At 28.9% G+C, this 20,573-nt stretch overlaps 3 protein-coding genes across 3 annotated transcripts; 1 reads left to right on the forward strand and 2 right to left on the reverse strand.

Moving 5' to 3' along the window:
* Window positions 1-2,909: 2,909 nt before the first annotated feature.
* On the forward strand, window positions 2,910-4,198 carry LOC113385233 (eukaryotic translation initiation factor 3 subunit K-like). Its single transcript, XM_026623066.1, has 4 exons — window positions 2,910-3,046; window positions 3,120-3,339; window positions 3,711-3,930; window positions 4,006-4,198. Exons 1-4 carry the CDS (start codon window positions 2,994-2,996, stop codon window positions 4,161-4,163), a joined length of 651 nt encoding a protein of 216 aa, XP_026478851.1. The 5' UTR covers window positions 2,910-2,993; the 3' UTR covers window positions 4,164-4,198.
* Window positions 4,199-4,911: 713 nt separating this feature from the next.
* LOC113386905 (TATA-box-binding protein-like) lies at window positions 4,912-6,964 on the reverse strand. Its single transcript, XM_026624662.1, has 4 exons — window positions 6,484-6,964; window positions 5,899-6,038; window positions 5,565-5,808; window positions 4,912-5,345 (listed from the first exon to the last, which is right to left on the reverse strand). Exons 1-4 carry the CDS (start codon window positions 6,754-6,756, stop codon window positions 5,070-5,072), a joined length of 933 nt encoding a protein of 310 aa, XP_026480447.1. The 5' UTR covers window positions 6,757-6,964; the 3' UTR covers window positions 4,912-5,069.
* Window positions 6,965-8,295: 1,331 nt separating this feature from the next.
* Window positions 8,296-19,678, reverse strand: LOC113385914 (cilia- and flagella-associated protein 44-like). The gene is made up of 21 exons (XM_026623736.1): window positions 19,596-19,678; window positions 19,016-19,234; window positions 17,254-17,440; window positions 16,808-16,996; window positions 16,313-16,510; window positions 16,023-16,191; window positions 15,729-15,837; window positions 15,380-15,545; window positions 15,046-15,298; window positions 14,729-14,897; window positions 13,669-13,807; window positions 13,399-13,595; window positions 12,912-13,137; window positions 12,406-12,636; window positions 11,504-11,652; window positions 10,442-10,616; window positions 10,200-10,301; window positions 9,970-10,139; window positions 9,706-9,898; window positions 8,718-8,909; window positions 8,296-8,487 (listed from the first exon to the last, which is right to left on the reverse strand). The coding sequence occupies exons 1-21, from the start codon at window positions 19,676-19,678 to the stop codon at window positions 8,296-8,298; spliced, it is 3,708 nt and encodes a 1,235-aa protein (XP_026479521.1).
* Between the last annotated feature and the right edge of the window lie 895 nt (window positions 19,679-20,573).

Here is a 20,573-nt window from a genome sequence, read left to right on the forward strand (position 1 = left end):
GTTCATATATTATCTAGTGCATCAAAAATCCTAGCGAATTTACTAGAAGTAAATTCAATCTTAAAGGATTATTGTGGTACTATGAGATCAATGAATAGACAGTGAATATGATCAGTTACTAATCTAACAAAAGAAGATATATTGAAATAAATTTGGTATTAGCGGAATAAGTACACTCAAAATAAATTATCTGTGAAGGCAAAGTTTAGGTGCGTTGTATCTCGTTGCATGGGTTACAAGAATAATGCACAGTCTATTGTTATGATTATGATTAAGTACTTGTTTTTGTTCCAATAAATTTCGATAAAATGACATATTTCGCAAATAAAACTGAGTCATTCATACTTGCCAAACGTGCATAGTTCATGACAAATAATGCTCGGGCGGTTAAGTATTAAGTGCAGGTGAAATGTTTCCGTCCGTCGCGCACGAACTATCGCAATCGTTTCGCATAATTTACACGATAAAAAAGTGTTCGATACATATTCGTGGCAGCAAGAAAAACTCTAGTACTGCTGCCCTGCTGCGAGCGGTCACGTCCGAAAACTCATTACCGAACCGATACGCTCTTGCAAAATGTATTACGGTTATGCAAACTTACGTTACAAGAAAAGAAATTCAAATTTGCAATCTAGAAAAATATCTCGGTCTAACATTTCATAGGTTAATTCAATTCCATAATAGGAAAATTCGAGATTTTCGTTGATGGCATTATTTTAGCGGCGCACATCTTCCATATGTAGAGGCTACTGGTTACGGTTGTGACAGGGTAAGGTAGTGACAATCGCTATAACAGGTAAACTATACTGATTTTGATACAGAGTCCAAAGGGAGAAAGATGTAGTATGTTCGTTTGAATATATTCCCACTATTTCATTCAGTTTGCGCCCTACATTAACATGATTTGTACAACGCATTGCTTACAAAGAGTCTAAAAAATATTTTTTGTTCGATTTTTTTAATAATAACTGTTTCTTGTATACAGAGAGATCACTTTGTATAAATTAAACATGTAAATTATTATGTTGTGCTGTGTTCCATATTTCTGACAATAAAAGTCTTTATAAACCATTTTCGTGCTCATTCCTATTGTTTTTCAACCTATTTTTATCACTGTCACAACCGTCCTGGGGGTGTGGATCACTGCATTAGCATTCGATTTAGACATTCTAAGAAATACCAAAGATTTGTAGATGTTCCATAACAGAATAGATATTTGATATGGATTATCCCATAATAAGCATATGAACATTGCCCCAAATATTTTATCTTACTGAAATCATACTACTATACCACCACCCGACGAATATGCAATTGCTCGAGATAATAATTTTTTTTTCAGCGAATTAAAATGTTGATGAACTGGAAAACATAACGCTTCGATATTCTGTTTATTATAAAGTTTTTCCTATCATCAAAAGATAGCAATTTACATTCTATGGTTCTCGGAAATAACGATTCGAATGAGTGGCTTGTTATGGAAATAATTTTGTTTTTGAAATGTGAGTTTAAATTAGTTTCACTAGTTTTTGGCATGAGAGAAGTTTCAATGTACTAGTCTATCACATTACAGCCTTTTTTATTTATTGAATTTAAAAACTAGATGATGTTTTACCTTCCCTTAAGGCCAGAGTTCCGATATGTGTGAAAAATCGACTTTATCAATACCTTTGAGATTTAGCAATTTTGATACTGTTACGATAATTTTTTTAACATAATTTTTTTATAAAGTCTACGTGTATGTATGTGTATGTATTTATGTACTTATATGTGAATGTGCATATATGCGAATGTATGTATATGTATGCATATTATATGAGTATATATGTATGTAGGTAGATGTGTATGTATGTGTATATGTATGTATATATTTGTGTATATTTATGTGTGTGTATATGTATATAGATATAAATATAAAAGTTATGAATTATCAAACAACATTATAAAACTGTATAAAGCCGATTGGCGTATAAATATATAAATAAATAAATAAATAAATAAATATATTTAAAATTGTTAAGTGTTTGTTTATAACTAAATGATAATCAATGCATTATGCGTTTTATATGTCTCCATGGTCTATTTTATAGTTACTTAAACCACTATTCAAAGGACAATTATGTTTTTGGATGCTTGCTTAGACCATTAACTCTATCATCATACAGAATTTCATCGAAATCGTCAAAAAAGTTCAGCAATTAGGAAGAAATGGTTGTGAGTTTTTATCGAGTTTAAACCCTTCGACTCGGATGCCGCCGCTCCGGCGGTAAAATACATATGAATTTCGCAATTCGCGAGTGGGAAGGGTTAAACAACTATTAATTAATTCCAAGGTGTGAAGCTTATGTGCATATGTATGTGAGCAAAAATTGAAGATTTTTCGATAATTTAAAATTTGAATTTTCTCTAATATATATTTTTTTAATCAGAGCAGTTGTTTTTGAGAAAAGGTTTACTAACGGTCAAAATTTGGCTCACATAGACATATGCACAGACATAGGGTTACGCACACATACTTTGTTAAACGATTCCAAATTGCTTGAAACGTCGAGAATATTTGAAATTAGGATAGCAGATTTTTTGGTAAAATTTAAACTTGTCTTTTGGGAATTTAATAAATATTGCCTCAAAACTAAATATATTTGAGTCTGAGAAGAGAGTTAAATGTAATGATTTGAATTGATACAAATTTGAAATTATAGACAAAATAGAATAATACATTTGATGGAATGTAGTAAAATTTAAATTCATCTCGAAAATAGCTGTTATGCTGTTTTATTTAATATTTGTAATAAATAATAATTTTATTATCTAAGTTTAAATGAATACAGTAGCGTCATCTCATATAAAAACTTGACGTAAACATCAGTGCGAAGTTAGACGCAGGCATTTCTCTTTCTTTATTTAGTGGTTGTCAGTGAAGGTGCGGTAAAATATCATATACAAAACTTTTAGAGAAGTAAATAAATAATACAAAAGTTTATATTTGAAAAATGGGCGAGACTATGAAACAAGTAGTAGCTTCTATGCTCAAAGGAATTGAAAGGTAAATATTTCTCACATTGGAATCAGAAACGCCATGTGTCATAACCTAATATTATGCTTTCATCCCCCAAAAGGTACAACCCAGAAAATTTACCTACCTTGGAGCAATATGTGGAGATACAATCAAGGGATAACGTGTATGATTTAGAAGCAAATCTTGCTGTACTTAAAATGTACCAATTCAATCCCTCAAAGTTTAACTTGGAAATTACTTGCCAAATATTGCTTAAAGCTTTGACAAACTTTCCACATTCCGACTTCATTTTATGCAAATGTTTACTATTGGAATCACAGGTATATTTATTTATAGATATATGTGTATATTTAACTTCTTTTCCTTATTTTATCAAATCATTTAATTGTTAATTTTTTATAGTCTTATCTTTTAAAAATATGATACATATATTTATATCGATCCTGTTAAAGATTCTTTGCCCTCCCTAAAATAGATCATTATATAGTTGGAATTTTGAGTTGAATTGTTATTATGCTAAATGCACATTCCTTAAGCAAAGTTTAGAAATGGCCATATGACAAAATATATTTTTTATCAAGTTGTATAAAATCATACAAAATTGTTTTATTTTAATCAAAATCAAGTAGATTTGTTAATAAAATAATCCTGCAATTCTATTTGTGTTACATCCTTTATTTCAATTTTTTAGACTCAACAAGAGACAATCTCACAAATTATGTATCTAGGAGATATTTTAGAACAATGTGATTTTGCAACATTTTGGGCTCGTGTACATGCAATGCCTGAATTATGTTCTCGCATTCAGGGATTTAATGATTCCATCCGGAAATTCGTTTGTCATGTTGTAGGAATTACTTTCCAAACAATCGATCAAACCAATCTTGCTAATTTGCTTGGTGGTGTTGATAGTAAGTGTAATGAAATGAATTGATGAACCGAAATAGCATATATAAAAACTCTTTTTAATGTACCAATACTTTTAGATGCAACGTTGAACATGTGGATCAAGAAGTATGGCTGGAAGAAAGTAGAAAACAACTTAATATTCATTGCTAATCAAGATGAAAATATCAAAACTAAAAATATTACTGAAACTATTGATTTTGAAAATTTAGCTCCTCTTATGGCTGCTTGCTTATAATTTAATTTAAATTTTTTATCAAAAATTGTATTTCTACAAATTACAATAAAATAAGAAATTGACTTGTTCTTTCTATGTACTTATCTTGGAAAAAGCATAGGTTTGATTTACCTATTAATTAAAATATTTGGAAAAGGCTTAGGTGGTGTTGTGTTGGTGAGTGACAAGTGAATTTGTAGTATGAATTAAATTTAACCATATTCATTCTGATAATTTTCTTTTTTCAACCTTTTCAAGTAAATCAGTGCCCCCATTCATGGGACAGAAATAATCAATGTGAACTTGAGTATTTAGAATTTTGTGACTAATGTTTTAAAATTATACCAAAATTGTATATACAAACTAATGAATAATTAGACATCACTTATTCATGATGGTTTGTTGTGTTCTCATCTAATCTTTATGATATTATAAAATATGAGTAATGGCCTTCTGTAATGAAGTATTATGAAAAGTGAAACAAATTAAGCATATTTTATTAATTTATTTAAAATAACTCAACAATGAGTGCATCATCGTTCAAAAGTGTGTAGTTCTGACATTGAGTGAAATGCCCCATACACCATTATACTACATGTATATTTTACATGAATCATTAATATAAAATAGGTAGATTTATTAAGTTACTAAATAACACTGTTATCTTTTATCTTATATTAAATATTAAAAATTGTGTTAAAGAAAATTAAACCATCATATGATTTTCTTTATAACACTTCCAAAACTGCATCATTCAATATGAAAATGAAGTTTAAATATATTGTGTAATATCTCATATTTTAATAATATTATTAATAAATATTAGTCAGTCACAGGCTTAGTTACACTATACACTTTATTTACATTTGGACCCTCCAAGTCATAAATTATTTCAAATTCTTTGAACTAAAATTATATACTTAAGTACTATTGTTTCTTAAAACTCTTTAAAATTGGGTAAATATTATCAAAAGCCTGCATTATTTCACCTCTCACTTTAGCTCCAGTCAATACCACCTTTCCTGACACGAATATTAACAGTACAATTCTAGGCTTGACCATTCTGTAAATAAGACCAGGAAATAGTTCAGGCTCATATGAACTGAAGGAACCATGTGTAAGCACTAAACCTTCCAATCGTATTGGAAATTTAACATCACAACTTCCAACCATATTTTGTATTTTAAAATCCATAAATTTGGCCTGAAAATATTTTTATAATTAAAATATAGCTACTCAAATATATATAATTAAAATAATTATTTTTATATATTTTGTAAAGCCAAATTTTTCAAAATATATATGCAATAAAAATAGCCTTTTCCTCAATGAATTAAATCTAATTTAGCTTTAATAGTAAAAAAGTGATTTAGAATAGATAAAGCATTTCATGTAGCAAACTGATATTTTTAATACACTTACACTAAAACCAAGTTTTTGAATGATTCGAGCATATTTCCTGGCTGCCAACCTAGAATCATCCTCACTCTTTGCTCCCGTACAAACCATTTTACCTGATGAGAATATCAAAGCAGTTGTCCTTGGTTCTCTTATTCTCATTATAACGGCAGCAAAACGTTTTGGATTGTATTCAGCATTTCTGGCATGCAGCGCAATCTTTTTTAAATCTAATTTGCAATTTAAATTCACTGTTGAAACTATATTTCTGTAAGATAAAACATATTATTATATTTAATTATACAATGTCACCAATCCTACAAGTTATAATTTTTAATCATCATTTCATATTACTTACTGTAGTTGTGGAATTATTCCAGGATCGGCAGACTGAGGAGTCATGGGTGTCATAGGAGTTGCTGGACCCATTGTTTGTGAATGTGGTTGCACACTAGCTGGCCCACTTAATGTTGGAACCATTGGCGACATCATATTTTGCTATGGAAGGTAAGACAGTTGTAATATTTCATATTCTTCAATTCAATTTAATCACGTCTAATAGCTCATACAAAGTTAAATAAATTGTATAAACTATTAATCTACGTAACGTCAAAAAATAAGATATAGTACATAATTATAAATATCATTCAATTGAAGTATGATTTCCACAATGCAGTGAAAGATGCACAGGAACTATTTATAAACATAAAAATAAAATATTATTATTATTATTTTATATACTCATTATTAAATCTACAATAATGAGTATATATTTGTATAATATTTGTCAGGCTTTAGTTGTTTTATATATAATTTCTGACATTGCAAAAAAACATAATTAATCGTCATTTAAATCACACACTAAAATTGTATTTAATATTAGGCTATCGTTGTGCAACAATACTAGTAGCCTACCCCTAATCTTATAATCACTCAAACTTACTGGAGTTTGTGGTTGCATTAGACTTTGTGGAGTTTGGAAAGGTAAATATGTGTGCATCGTTTTCTGTGGGGTGCTCATCATTTGTGTCGGAGTTAAGCCTGTTGACATGTTCATATTGGAGAAACTCGACATTCCGGAGCTCCCCATCGGCGCCAAAGGTGGCATTTGTTGTTGTAAAGCATTTGGAAGTATTTGCTGATCCTCTTCAGGCTGATGGAGCGGTGTTCCAATGCTTGGAATTGAAAACCCTGGGCTGGGTAGCATTTGATCCATTGTGAAAAGATTTGTTAGAGGTTAGGATAACAAAAATATTCCTTTATTGAGATCTGCACTTCGTCAATATATATTTAGCACAATTAAACAGATACAATATTTCACAGATAAACGATCACATATTGAGATGCAAGCATCAACAGCAATAATTTAATTTTTATCTCAATAACAGCAAACGATAAATTATTCGATGCAAATTTTATTTGCCTTGCGCAGTACAACTGTTGGTACTACTGATACAACTGTCAGATTTAGCTTGAGTTGGCATCCTGCTTTAACTTAACACAACTTCATAGTTGAAAAAACATAAACAAAACTAAAATTTGAAATTTAAGACTGCAGATATTCGGAATCTAGAAGTTTTATTTTGAATTTGTATTTGATACAAATACAAACACAAATTTGACACTGCATTAAAACCAGACTTGCTATGAACAGTTATTCAGCAGTGTATCGAAGACTGTCATGACCGAATAGCCGAATATTAGGAAAACTATTCAGCCGGATTTTAGCGCCAAAACGTGTACAGACGTGTGTGACCCAACAGTTTTTATAATTAAAAGTGTGTGCAACATACCAAGATTTCTTTACTTTTCTGACAATGTAATTCTAGAAATATACTGCAAATTATTAAAAGTTTCTATAAGTGTATCAGTTGTATAAGTTTTACAGCCCATGGCCCAATATGCATATTATTGAACAAGAATGCAATCTAAAACATGGTGGTGTTGAGCTTTTCTCTGTAGCTGGGATGGCTTACGAAAAAAAGGGAGCAATGCATGTAAGTCCTAGAAGTTAGAATTACTGAGTAATTGGATTTGACTAGTTAAATGATTATAAGTGAAATAAAAATATGAATATATACGCAACGAATCGAATTATATCATATCATTAATTATCTCCCTATAACAATATTAATAATTGTAATCGGTATTCGGTTGAATATAATAAAAGCAGCCGAATAGGGTCAATGCATATAGTAACCTAATATTCGTTGCAAGCTCAATTAAAACGTTATATTATGTTTAGCTATTAAATTAAAACATTAAGTAATAATTAATGTAGAGCGTGGGCTACCCCTGAATTTAAAATCATAAATCGTGCATTCATAAAATTTAATTAAAATCATAGACCTTATAATGCATATGGACTGCTAGTCCTCATAATGCTTTCCACGTAAAAAAGTGTCACTAGCAGACCATATGTTTTATAAGGTCTATGATTCAAATACATACATTCATATAATTTAAAATATTTATTGTTTTTTATTTCAACAATTTTGTTGAAAATAAATATAATAATATAAATATAACAAACTACATATCATTCCAATTTATTTTATTTTATTTTTATTTTTAAATCTCTCATTTTTACATTCTTATACAGGTGCGAAAGAATATTTTATTAAGAAATGTTTCTTCATTTATTTATGGCAATGATTTATAAATGCAAAGACAATGTTTTGGCAAAGTTTGTTCCGTTCCTTAGAGTAAATTTGCAGTCATTAAGTTATTCTACTCAGAAATAACTGAGTAGAATCTATTCTCCCAAGGCTTCTTCTTTTATGTACGTTATAATGTTACCAACAATTTGCTCAATTTTACTACGAGTAAGATTTTCAGGTCCTTCGCGCTCGATAAAATCTGTTAAATTATCGACAATAATATCACCTTTGACGCGCATTATTTCCATAGATGTTATGGACATTCGCCTTACCATTTCTCGTGCAACCTGTAAAGAATGTTTGATAATACATACCTATTATTTCAAACAAATTAGACTTATGGACATCTTGTTAAAACTATTTCAGAGAAATGATAAGTCTGGTCTATTAACATATTTCTAAGAGATCTCCCTAATACTAAAAATTGAACCCATTTAAATTTTTCACAATTCTAATAGCAAATGTGGTGCTAAGAAGTAGAAGCTGACGTATGATATGTTTAATTTAAAATGTATACCTGGAATAAATTATAGCGAATTCTTATTAATTTTTCTGGAATTTTCTTAATCATTTCCTTTATTGCATTTTCGATGGCTATTTGCATAGCAGACTCTGTTAGTGAGAAATTATCCATGACTCTGTTAATTACTTCATCTATTATATCTTGGCTTATCATCTCTTCAAAATTCGGCGGGGCTTCTGTAGGGAACTGGAAATAAATATTATAATGTGAAATATAGTTCGTATTGACGTTTATTTTTTTTAACCTTGATATCATGAGCATCGTACTAATTTTATATGGCTTTCTTTTGAAAATATTTCATATTAGTACTTTTGTATATTTATGATAGATGATATAAAAATGAACAAAACAATACGCATGTTACCAATGTACTAATGGTTAGAAATGGTTGAAGCACAATGATACCTCAATATCATAAGAATTCATTAATATTTTATACTAAAAGAAGAACGTCAACAGAAGTTTTGAAGATGCATCCTCAACAGTCTTATATGCGGCGACTAAATTTATTAAAACATTTAAATAGTGATAGTCCAGCCATTATAGTAAGTTCACCTCGGAATACGAGATATTGACACTCAAAAGTTGTCTCAAAACCTACATATGGTATTGACACCCTACCAGATGTAGTTCATCTCGGAATTCGAGATACCCAGCTGTATGTCTGTGAATACTTGTATATTGACACCCTAAAGTTGTCTCAAAACTTACATATGGTATTGACACCCTACCATACGTAGGTTTTGAGACAACTTTAGGGTGTCAATATACAAGTATGTACAGACTTACAGCTGGGTATCTCGAATTCCGAGGTTCTTAACTAATTTAAACTTGGACTATGAATTTATTTCAAAGTATTACAAAGGTGTATGCTTCGGGGTAAGGATTGTACGAAAGCACTCTGCACGATTTAATCCACTTATTTTATACGCTAATTTTTGCATTCTATATATTTCCATAAGAATGATTTATTGGTACACACCATTATTTGAGCGACTTCTACTTCAGTTTCACGTTGAATGATTTCAATCTGTTCTAGAATATTATAAATCAATCTACGAATTTGTTTCTCAAGCTCTTCTTGTGGAGTCATTTCAACGACTTTTGAAGGTATAGCTTTTTTCATAGGTTCTACCATACTTGTAACCGACTCTTCTAAATCTTCAATAGTTTTTCTAGATAAATAATATAAAAATGGTATATTAAAATTTAGAAATCGCGCTAATGGTTGAAGTATTTGGCTTACTTGTCTGTAGGAAAATGATCCAATATGATTTTTAAAATATCTTTTACTAAATCAAATCTTTCCTTATGTGCTTCTATATCTACTCGGGAAAGAAGCTGATCCACCAGGTTCTTTACCATTATAAATTCTGGTGTTTGTTCTATAACTTTTACTAGTATATCGTCTATAATCTGTTAAGAATATTTTCATTCAAAAATATTTCTCAATATTTTAAATATTATTTTAATTACCGGTATAGTTATAGAAGGACCTTCCATCGTTCTGTCTAGAACTTCTTGGAGCACTTCTTTGATGGAGTTGTAATTTTCAATGCTTTCAAGCTCATTATTTACCTGGGATATAAAAGATTTTTTAGTAATGGATTTAATAAACTATTTTATAGAGGGAAAAATCAATGTTGTCGTTGAATAAAAAAAAATAAAATGGTTATTAATTTTTCATAATGTTACTATATAATATTATAGTTTTATACCTGAAATAAAATATCTTCGATGGTAGAATGTGCTAATTCGGCCCCATCAACCGAATTCATTAGTTCCTTCACAATTTTTCTTGAAACCAACATGCTCGAACCTATTTGTCCACCTACACGGTCTATTAAGTTGTAGAAAATGTGGAAAGCACTATACATTGCTTTGTATCTTGGCCTAAAAAAAGTTAAATCAGTATTATAGTTCAAGTGTTTATTAGCAAATTTCAGAATTCAATATAACAATAAGCAGCAAACAAACAATTAAATTTAAATGTACTTGTGTACAAAGTTAAAAAATAAGCAATAAAAAAATAAATTCATAGGTGGGTATTTATATCAATATCAAAATGAATCCATTAAATTTCTAAACTATTAATATTCCTTAATTTTTACAAATTTGAAAGAAAGAACATTTCAGATATATCTGAGAATTACTAGTACATGTAAATGAGACCTGAAAAGTAGGTATAAATTGCTTAAAATTTTACTTAAATACTTTTTGAACATAATATGTTTGTTTTCTTTTTCATCGCACTCTTTTTTCTTTATGCTTATGCTTAGATAATGTATAATTTATATTGATATTATACAAGGTGTCCCAGAACTCAACGTCAATCCAGCAGAAGGTTATAGTAACTGTCATGAAAAAATTGAAAATAAATTTATTCCTTACAGTGTACAAAATTATTAGCTTTTAAGTGCAACCTAGAGCTTTAGTCCAACTTTGACCATTTTTCAGATATGGTGATTAATTTTTGTTATTTTGTTTATTTCAACATTGAAACCGCAACCGTAAAGAAAATTTCTCGGACCACTGTCAAAATTGATTCAATTGCCTCAAGTTTTTTTAGACTATTTGTTAAACTGCGAATTTGAAATTTTCAAAATAGTACTAGCTTTTTACATAATGTAAAATTGATGATTTCTTTTTTGAGTTCTTGGAGGATTGAATTGAATTGGAATTTACTGTCGTTTATTTATACTGTTCCATATGTAGAACATCACAATAATAGTATTTAAGAAAACCATGACTAAGAAATTAAAATGAATTAGAATACTTACTCTTTTTTGGGTGGTGGTGGATAATCGCTAAATGAAAAGTACGAAAATGAGTCTTCAGAAGCTACTTTCACTGATGTTTTTGGTCGCGTCGTAATTGGTGGCAGTGGCTCAGATTTAAGTTTCAAACGGCGTATCTCTTGGCGTAATTTCTATGAATTACCAATAAAAATATTAGCATTTATATTCTACGTTTATTATATTTTACTACATTCGATAATTATCGAGATACCACATTTTTATCATTCCATTATGTACATCAGAGTAAGAAAGGTTGGCGATACCTGTATAGAGATGAATTGGATTTACAAAGTCACACAAATAATAATAGTCCAGTCATTATAGTAAGTTCACCTCGGAATTCGAGATACCCAGCTGTGAGTCTGTAAATTCTTGTATATTGACATCTTAAAGTTGTCCCAAAACCTACATATGGTAGAGTTTTGAGACAACTTTAGGGTATCAATATATAAGTATTTACAGACTTACAGCTTGGTATCTCGAATTTAGAGATTCTTACCTAATTTAAGCTTAAATGACTGGACTATGTGTTTCACATTTGGTTAAAAACATCCCTAGAAAATGAAATTATGAAACGAAAAAGAAAAGGAATTAGACTGTAGTTTCATTCATATCGTTAAAAAAGTGACTCGTTATTCAAAGGAATAATTTAAAAACAAAAATGACTGAAAATAGATATTTCAATGCTCCGATGAATCACATGAAAAAATTGAAGAAGGTTGGAAAGTGGATTGTAAGTAAATTGTAAGCGAGAATAGGGAACAAAACTGGTGTAGAATCGATTTATCTTTAAACACTTATAATAAATAATAACAAAAAATCAACTATTTAATCCAAATTAACAAATCAAAAATTGAAATGTTATATTGTATTTGTCTAATTACCATCAATTGTTCTTCTTGTCTTTTTTCTATACTTTTCAATTCTTTCATATCACTCTTATATATTTTTTCAATCTCATCAGCCTTTGATATGACTTCCTTGCTAGCTGCTTGATGCTTCAATATTTTTGATAGTTTCAGAGATTCTTCTTGCAAGACTGTCAAAACTTCTAATTTTTCCGTGTTTTGTTCTAATGAACTCGACATTTCTAGTTGCTTTGTGCATAATGTTTGCTAAAATATATTATTGTTTAAAGTTTTGCTTGAATAAGTGAAATAACTAATAGTCACAACAATGCCCAAATGGAAAAAGGAAAATTATTAAATAAATTTGAAGAAATAGCCAAATCATTATCGAAACATAACAATTAGTAAAAGATTGAATTGCTAACAATCGCCCCATAAAACCGATAGAATTATTTTTGTGATATAATTAATTTTTGTAAATTATATTGTTATAATAAGCATTTTATTTATTTTAAATAGTTGTTTCTACATCAAACTCTCACCTTCCATTTAGCAATTTCTTTATCATATGATTTTTGCACATCAGCCATACGAAATCTTAGATCGTGTACTAACTTCTTCAAAATTGCTTCTTCTAATTGATCTAAATCTATAATTTGATTGAATTTTCTATACATTACTTCTGCAATACTTTCACGTAGTTTACGAATTCTTTCCTCCATAACTAAACAATCTTGATTCATACGCCATAAATGACGTTGGTTTTTCCTTTGAATTTTAAATAATTGAATAATTAAGCTATTCAGTTTTTGTATATATAATGAAAATAACTTGGGAATCGGAATTCAACAAATATTGTTTTATTTTAAAAACTAAACTTTCAAGATTTTGAAGAATAGCTTGAAAAACAATCTTTAACGATTTTTATCTTATCCATATAGCAACACATATTATTAAAATAATATTTTCAAGAGTATTGTTTCTTCTTGAAACTTATAGCACATGTGTAACTATCTATCTATGACCTACTTGTGTTTTTCTTTTTGTAATTCAGTTTCATGTTTTAATTCTCCTACTCTGGTGAATAAACTGCCAATAGCGCCTCTGCTAAAAACCAAACTATCCTCAAAAGAATCTAAGGAACCATCAGATGATAAATTTTGTATTTGGTGAAGTCGCAGTACAACAGTTGTTTGCACATCATTCAATTTTTGTTGTTTTAGTCGCTATAATTATTATTATAACTATTATAAATCACTTATCATTTTTATTTTATGTTTTATGTAATATTTTTTTTACTTGATATGCTGCTAATTCTTCGCGCCTTACTCTTAATGCTTCTTCTATAACCCGAATTTGTTTGTCCATAACATTGACTTCTTTATTTGTTAGATCTATTTGGCGCTGTTCTTCTTTTTCTTTCATTTCCAGTTCATGTCTTGAAAATTTATAAACTTTATTTAAAACTAGATGACCCGACAGACATTGTTCTGTACTTATGTTTACAATTCAAAAGTTCCAATTTTCTTAATAATCCAATTAGTTAAAAATTATTATGTTTCTTTACACTACAGTCTATACCGCAATGTACATACATATATCCCCCTGGGAAATGGCAAAAGAGTCTAAATTATTTTCACTTTTGAACTTGAGAGTGAGATAAACCTAATTTCAAAATTTCGTACAAATTGAAGCACAGTAAAAAAATTCAGACCCAAAACGCTACATTGACTTGAGTAAATATTCCGTATCCGATGGCAACAATATGAAAATACTAACGTTTGTATGTGAAAAAAAGGGCTGTTTTTAGGGTTTTCCCAGCAATTATTTAATTTTTTCTCGCCGTAAGAACCATCCTTGAACTTCAACAAACATTTTACAAAAAGAATTGGCCAAATTGGTCCAGGCGTTGTTGAGTTATGCACTTACCAACAAATTTTGCGATTCATTTTTATATTATAGATAAATCACTCAAAAATTAAGTGCAACAGATCGCTAATAAGTGAGTGCAAGTAGTTTGTTCAAAATAATAAAGCACTTTTAATAAAATCAATAAAAGTGAATAACAGCCTGTTAATTTTTCCGTATCTTTTTATAAAATACTATTTCGTCACAGAGGCAAAGATAAGAATGATTTAATAGCTCATACTATAATAAAATGCTGAGCATATTAGTTCTCACAAATAATTTAATATATAGCATATTCAATTTATATCATACTCCTTAAAAAAAGTTTGATTAAATTAAATGCAATTCGTAGGAAAAAAAATGTGTACCTAAATAAGTAATAACATCGTTGAATTAAATCGCTTGGAAAGATTATGGTCTATGAATAATTTTCAAAAGAAATATGTGTCACCTCTGAGCACGCAATTCAAACGCCAAATTATAAAGATTAACATCACATCCTTCAGGACAAACGGACTCATCTAACTTTATTAATCCGATATCACCTGATGATAAACTCGCAGCATCTAAATCTTCTTCTGATGACTCTTCACTCGATTCAGAAGATTCTTCATCAGATTCTAAAAACATAAAAACATAAAAGTGTGTAGAATCTTTTTTATGAAAAAAGTGAAAATTGTAACAAATTGTATTTAATGATGAATTATACTTTTAATTTCAGTTTTATTCAAATTGTCTAAATACTGCTAATATATAATATGCATGTACCGTCATTCACGTCTTTGGGTGGTTTATATTTTTTCTTGAATATGCCTTTTAAATAATCTACGAATTTATTATCGGCCACAGCAGCCATGAAATTGATTTGCAAATTTTTCTGTACCTCCACATTTTGCAACATTAATCTTTGCCTTGCTTCTATGTTAAACTTTAATTCATTTTGTTTTTTTACAACAGCATTTTTTTCATTTATTTTGTCTTGAACTTTGGCGAGCATTAGTACTTCATTTGCTTCAAACTCCTGAGTTCGGAATTTAAAATGTATTAAATAAAAAATATACTACAAAGTGCCAGCTTAATTATATAAAAATGTAATACATACTTTTAAAATCATTAATTCTTGATGTAATGTAAGTAGAAATAATTCAAGGTATTTTACATGAACATCTAAAGTAATTCTCAGCTCAGCGTAATAGGCAACATTTTCGTCAAACATTCTGATACTTTCCTCGATGTCGTTTAGAATCCGAGTTTGTTCATAGTTTTTCCTAATATTGAAAATAAAAAATAGTAAGAAATTTATTTTCAAGATATTTAAATTTTTACTTTTATTAAACAAAATTAAAAAAATACCTATTTTGCAATAGATTTTTAAACTTTAAAGTTTATTTTATTTCATATTATTTTAAGGACTAATTTAATAAATTGAACTGTTTACAAATTTATAATACCTATTCTGGCGAAGTCTTTTGAGCTCTAATTCCCACGGAGTTTCCGACTCATCAGTTTGAGCCATTGATATCAATGAGTCCAAAGTTAAGGAGGGAATATCAACAGTTTCTATAAAAAAAAACAATAAACCCTGATTTGAATAATTTTCTAATTAGTTGATATAAAGTAATACTTTAAATTGAGCTGCTATCAATTGATAAAATTCAACTGATGATTGATCAAACAGTTTTAGGAAATTACTTCACTATAAAACTACTGCATTTTTATTTTAGTATGTTTACAAAAAATAATACTTGGTTCATTCTTTTCCATTAGAGCAATAATTTTTTCAGTCTCAAAGCCATGTACACCGAGGACTTCTTTTTCTAGATCTTTACCACGAACGACTGGTTTTACACGGTCATAAATTGTGGAAGCTCGTCGTTTTCTACCAGTAGCTGGATCCGTTGTAATAATTCGAACCTAAATTTAATAACTAAGTACATTAAATATGCTTTCATAAATTTCATAATTTCATAAAACAAGTATAAATAGGATATTCTTGAAAAATTGAATTTAAACACAATGTTACAAAATCGAATACCTTTAAAGCCCTTTCTGGAAATTCTGTATCTACATCTATTTCTGGTGGAATTGGTAATGGTTTGACAAATTCTGGCAAAAGTTCTTCTTGAATTTCTTGTAACTCTGCCTTCTGTGCAACAATTTTGGACGTCAATATCAGTTTGCTCTCTCTCAGTTCAAATACTTGCTCATTGAAATTATTCTGCAGCTTGAACATCTATTTAAGGGCATAATTTTCGGTCACGATCGATTTATATTATATTATTACATTTTTATAGATAATTTTAGAAGTAAAGGCTCAAAGAGTGTATAATTATGTATGAAACCGGAATTTGAAGTTTTATATTTTTCTTACAAATACGGGTAAATAAGTGTAGGTGTACCATTACCATTATTAATTAACCAGTTTTATTTTGGCAAATATACGTTACAGAAGTATGGATAAAGTCGGTTCAGTCATTTCACTGATAAACTGAATGATTATTAAAACTATTGATATTTAAAATTATCTCACTTCTTCTCGTATGTTTATTAGCTGCTGATACTTAGTCAAGGTTGTATGCTTTTCTTCTTCAGGAACTTTATAGTCATCATCAGTTTTCAATTTGTAATCACCAATAGTTTTTCTGGCTTGCTCCAAAGCTGCTAAGTCATCAGGATGATGTTTATTTGGATCTGGTTTTACAGCGTTCAATTCATCCCACTACAATAGGTAAAATAAATAGTTTATCAGAATAGTTCAAAATTCGAAAGAAAACGTCGTATGCATAAATACATCTTTGTGAGCAGAATTTTCCATATGTCTTGGTTCCTTTTGTAGACGAGCATTTATTAGAATATTCTCATATTTACATTAATGCAAACACTACTCTTATAAAAATGTATTAATGATATAATTTCATAAAGATTTAGAATTTTTTTTAATATTTATTAGTATATATAATTACTGAAAATGATTACCTGCAATTGCCTATTTGCCTTTTTAACTCTTCTGTCACGGTACTTTTTAAGAACTCGATTGATCTCTGTGCCCAGGCCAAATTCAATTGTAGAACTTGATAGTCCGACTAAAAATGATTCAATTTTGCCCACACGATGTGTAATCTCACGATCCAGTATATTAAATGCTTGTTTTTCTTCTGTTATTCTGTGGACCAATATTTGGTAAATACTATAAAATCTTCATATTGATTTGAACTTTGATATTTAGTTTACAACTCAATATTGCATTTGACTAGCATTATGAATTCATTAAGAATCCGTATTTGGGCATAATCTTACTCAACTGTTGAATTCAAAAAGATGTGTGAGGACATCAGTTCGATATGAATGCATTTGCCAAATAATGAAATTTTATTATTTAATAACTTTACTATTGGCTGCAATCAATCTGCTTCAATTGCCTCACAAAACTTAGGAATTCATTTGAGTTGCCTGGATTGCTGCTTTAAAATCTACAAGTGAAATTAGACAAAGGTATCATGTTGTGCTATGGTAATCATCCTTGATTGTGCATTAAAAACAAATGCCAAAGACAACGTTTTAAAATTTGCGTTTTGCGTTTTGATTTTGAATAAAAAGAAGCAATTACTAAATACTGAAAATAGACGTGCATCTATAATAGACAAAAACATGAGAAAAAATGTAAACTCTATTAAGAATATTGTAGAATACTAAATGAACTACAAGTGGAAGAAAGTGCACCCAGTTTAAAATAAATATAAAAACCATGCATTTTCAGATTACTTGAAATTTATCTCAGTACTCACTCAGAAGTTTCTTCTTTTTTATTAATTTCTATGTTCATGAATTTAGAAAATGTTATTATTAATTTATAAATCAAATATTAGTATTAATTTTTATTGGTTTTTATACCTGCCTATCACGACGGGTCCTTGTAATTTAGACATTATTTCGAATTTTGCATCGAAGAAATGTGAATCTAGCTTTCGTACACGGAATGTTTTCACAGAGTGGTTACTTCTGCAAAAGTAAATTTATCGATATATTTATGGTATTATTTATTGGTATTATATATTTATTAGGGTGGTCCTTAATATGGAAATTTTCGAATTTCCTTGCTCTCAAGGGCTCAAATGGTTCCAAATTGACAAAAAACAATTCTCTGAAAGTTTTAGCTCTTAATATTAGCTTTTAGATAGTACGCAATTCAATCAAACTTCGTATGGAAATAGCATGGAAAAAAATTTGAAAATTAAAAAAAAAATTAGGTATGACTTAGCGACAAACTTTGAATGAAACTCATTCATTTGTCGCTAAATTATATCTAAAAACATTTTAAAAATTTTTGAAAATTTTGTCGTGCTATTTCCATACAAAACTTTGATTAAATTGCGCACTATCTAAAAAACAATATTAAGAGCTAAAACTTTGAGATAATTATTTTTTATCAATTTGGAACCATTTGAGCCCTTGGGAGCAAGAAAATTCGAAAATGTCCATATTAAGGACCACCCTAAAATTTAAACTTCACATATTACATTAATTTTATGTAATTGTTTTTGGTTTGTATAGTGTTTTTACCGATTTTATTGGAAACGTAAAAATAACGTAATAATAAATTTTTGTTAAGTTTTTAAATGCCTTAAAAATTACCAATCGATGTAGACATTCTACTATAAAACACAGATAAAGTTTAAGATCTTTTATCAAGATTTTTTTTCTAAAACTGGATATTCATTGCTAAAACATATATTATTACTTGATTGCTCGCAGTTCTATCTGTAAATTTCGTATTGGATCTATAAAGAACTCTCTTGCTTTTTCTAATGCCCTTGTAGATTTTGCCAAGTCGAAGGCCATCTTTCTCTCCACTAATTCCATTTCCATTTCTAAAGATTCATCCAAATCCCACGTCACTCGGTCATCTATTTCAAAGTCTTCTATTGGTATTACTTGGGATGGCAGCAAAGTTCGATTTCTGTAATATACAAAGATTACTAAGAAGTTTGAATTGATGAGTTGTGCAATTGCAAAATATATTAAATATTGCAACAAAATGTGATAAAGGGAGTTAAATAAGTAAAATTCTTTAAAATACAGAAAATGTCAAATAATTTGTGTGAAGATCTTGTGGAGTCTTTGAAATGGGGTTGTTTATCGAATAATTATCGAATTTTAAATTTTTGTTACTATTTTTATATGTTTTGCAAATTTAAGTAGCAGTAGTAGTAATTCGTTTAATAATTTTATCAATACAATTATTAGTAATCTATTACAAGTTGTATATAAGGATACATTAAAAATTTTCTAGCACGGTATTGGTAATAAATATAAATTACCTTTTAAATAATTTTCTAAGTGCATTTCTATAAGAAGCAAGTGTAGCCAAAACTTTGCTTTTTCTTTCATTCGCCACTCTCATTTTTCGTCATATTCGGCTTTATTTTTAACTCCTTCCAAAGATAATTGATCGGAGTCGTCTATATCTGGTACTTGAGCTGGAGGCTAATATTTATATTTAGATTCAAAGTTTTATTAAACAATTAATTAATTAATTTACTTATACAAAGATATACTATATAATTGTTATTTATAAAAATAACTTCAAGGGATTGGAATAATATTGACAGTATTATACTGACAATACATTCAATAGATTAGTTTGAATATCATCAAATAAAATTCAAATCCTGGCAACCGTTTTTCAATAATCAGCATTCTTTTCCAGATCAATAATTAAGAATAATTTCATTGACTTTTTGAATATAACAATATATAATAGAAAAGCTTTAAGCTTCACAAAATATTACAGAATTTATGGAATATCAATTATCGCATAACTTTTTGTATCAATCATTATGTAGTATGTACCTTTCCCAGATACGTCCTCTTCACTGGTAGAATTTCAACATAATCGTCATCTTCGGAAAAACACGGTAACAGAATATATTTCCATCGTTGCCGCAACTGAACATGTATCTATTTGAAAATATATAACATATTTTTTTTATTGTTTACAATAATTTTTCTAATGCTTTTAATAAAGCGTTAAAGTTATAACGTTTATCATACAAGCGAATCGAATGAAAGATTAATAAAGTCTAACAAGAATATATCACAAGGCATCAATCGTGAATTAATTCTTTTGCTCTCTATGTCCAAATATGAAATCTTTCAATTTTTCTTAAGAACTTAAACTGATATTATTTTTTACAATATGTATTTGTAAACAGTAAAGGATTACTCATATCATTAGTCAAAAACCAGCACTATTTTTGTATGGTTTTTTTACTTCCGTCATAACTAAATTGTATTCC

The sequence above is a fragment of the Ctenocephalides felis genome, unplaced genomic scaffold (assembly GCF_003426905.1).
Source record: "Ctenocephalides felis isolate EL2017-DRISC unplaced genomic scaffold, ASM342690v1 CF-g0.4_SCAFFOLD_03571, whole genome shotgun sequence".
NCBI classification, from domain to species: domain Eukaryota; kingdom Metazoa; phylum Arthropoda; class Insecta; order Siphonaptera; family Pulicidae; genus Ctenocephalides; species Ctenocephalides felis.

What these genes read in the sequence shown, in the direction of transcription:
- LOC113385233 (XM_026623066.1), top strand. Translation starts at nt 2,994, where the DNA reads ATGGGCGAGACTATGAAACAAGTAGTAGCTTCTATGCTCAAAGGAATT. An exon ending in GTTTACTATTGGAATCACAG is followed by an intron (nt 3,340 to 3,710) that starts GTATATTTATTT and finishes TCAATTTTTTAG; the next exon opens with ACTCAACAAGAGACAATCTC. An exon ending in TTTGCTTGGTGGTGTTGATA is followed by an intron (nt 3,931 to 4,005) that starts GTAAGTGTAATG and finishes CAATACTTTTAG; the next exon opens with ATGCAACGTTGAACATGTGG.
- LOC113386905 (XM_026624662.1), bottom strand. Translation starts at nt 6,756, where the DNA reads ATGGATCAAATGCTACCCAGCCCAGGGTTTTCAATTCCAAGCATTGGA. An exon ending in TAATGCAACCACAAACTCCA is followed by an intron (nt 6,039 to 6,483) that starts GTAAGTTTGAGT and finishes TACCTTCCATAG; the next exon opens with CAAAATATGATGTCGCCAAT. An exon ending in GGAATAATTCCACAACTACA is followed by an intron (nt 5,809 to 5,898) that starts GTAAGTAATATG and finishes TTTATCTTACAG; the next exon opens with AAATATAGTTTCAACAGTGA.
- LOC113385914 (XM_026623736.1), bottom strand. Translation starts at nt 19,678, where the DNA reads ATGAGAGTGGCGAATGAAAGAAAAAGCAAAGTTTTGGCTACACTTGCT. An exon ending in AAGAATTAATGATTTTAAAA is followed by an intron (nt 15,299 to 15,379) that starts GTATGTATTACA and finishes TTCCGAACTCAG; the next exon opens with GAGTTTGAAGCAAATGAAGT. An exon ending in TCGAAGATATTTTATTTCAG is followed by an intron (nt 10,302 to 10,441) that starts GTATAAAACTAT and finishes TTTATATCCCAG; the next exon opens with GTAAATAATGAGCTTGAAAG.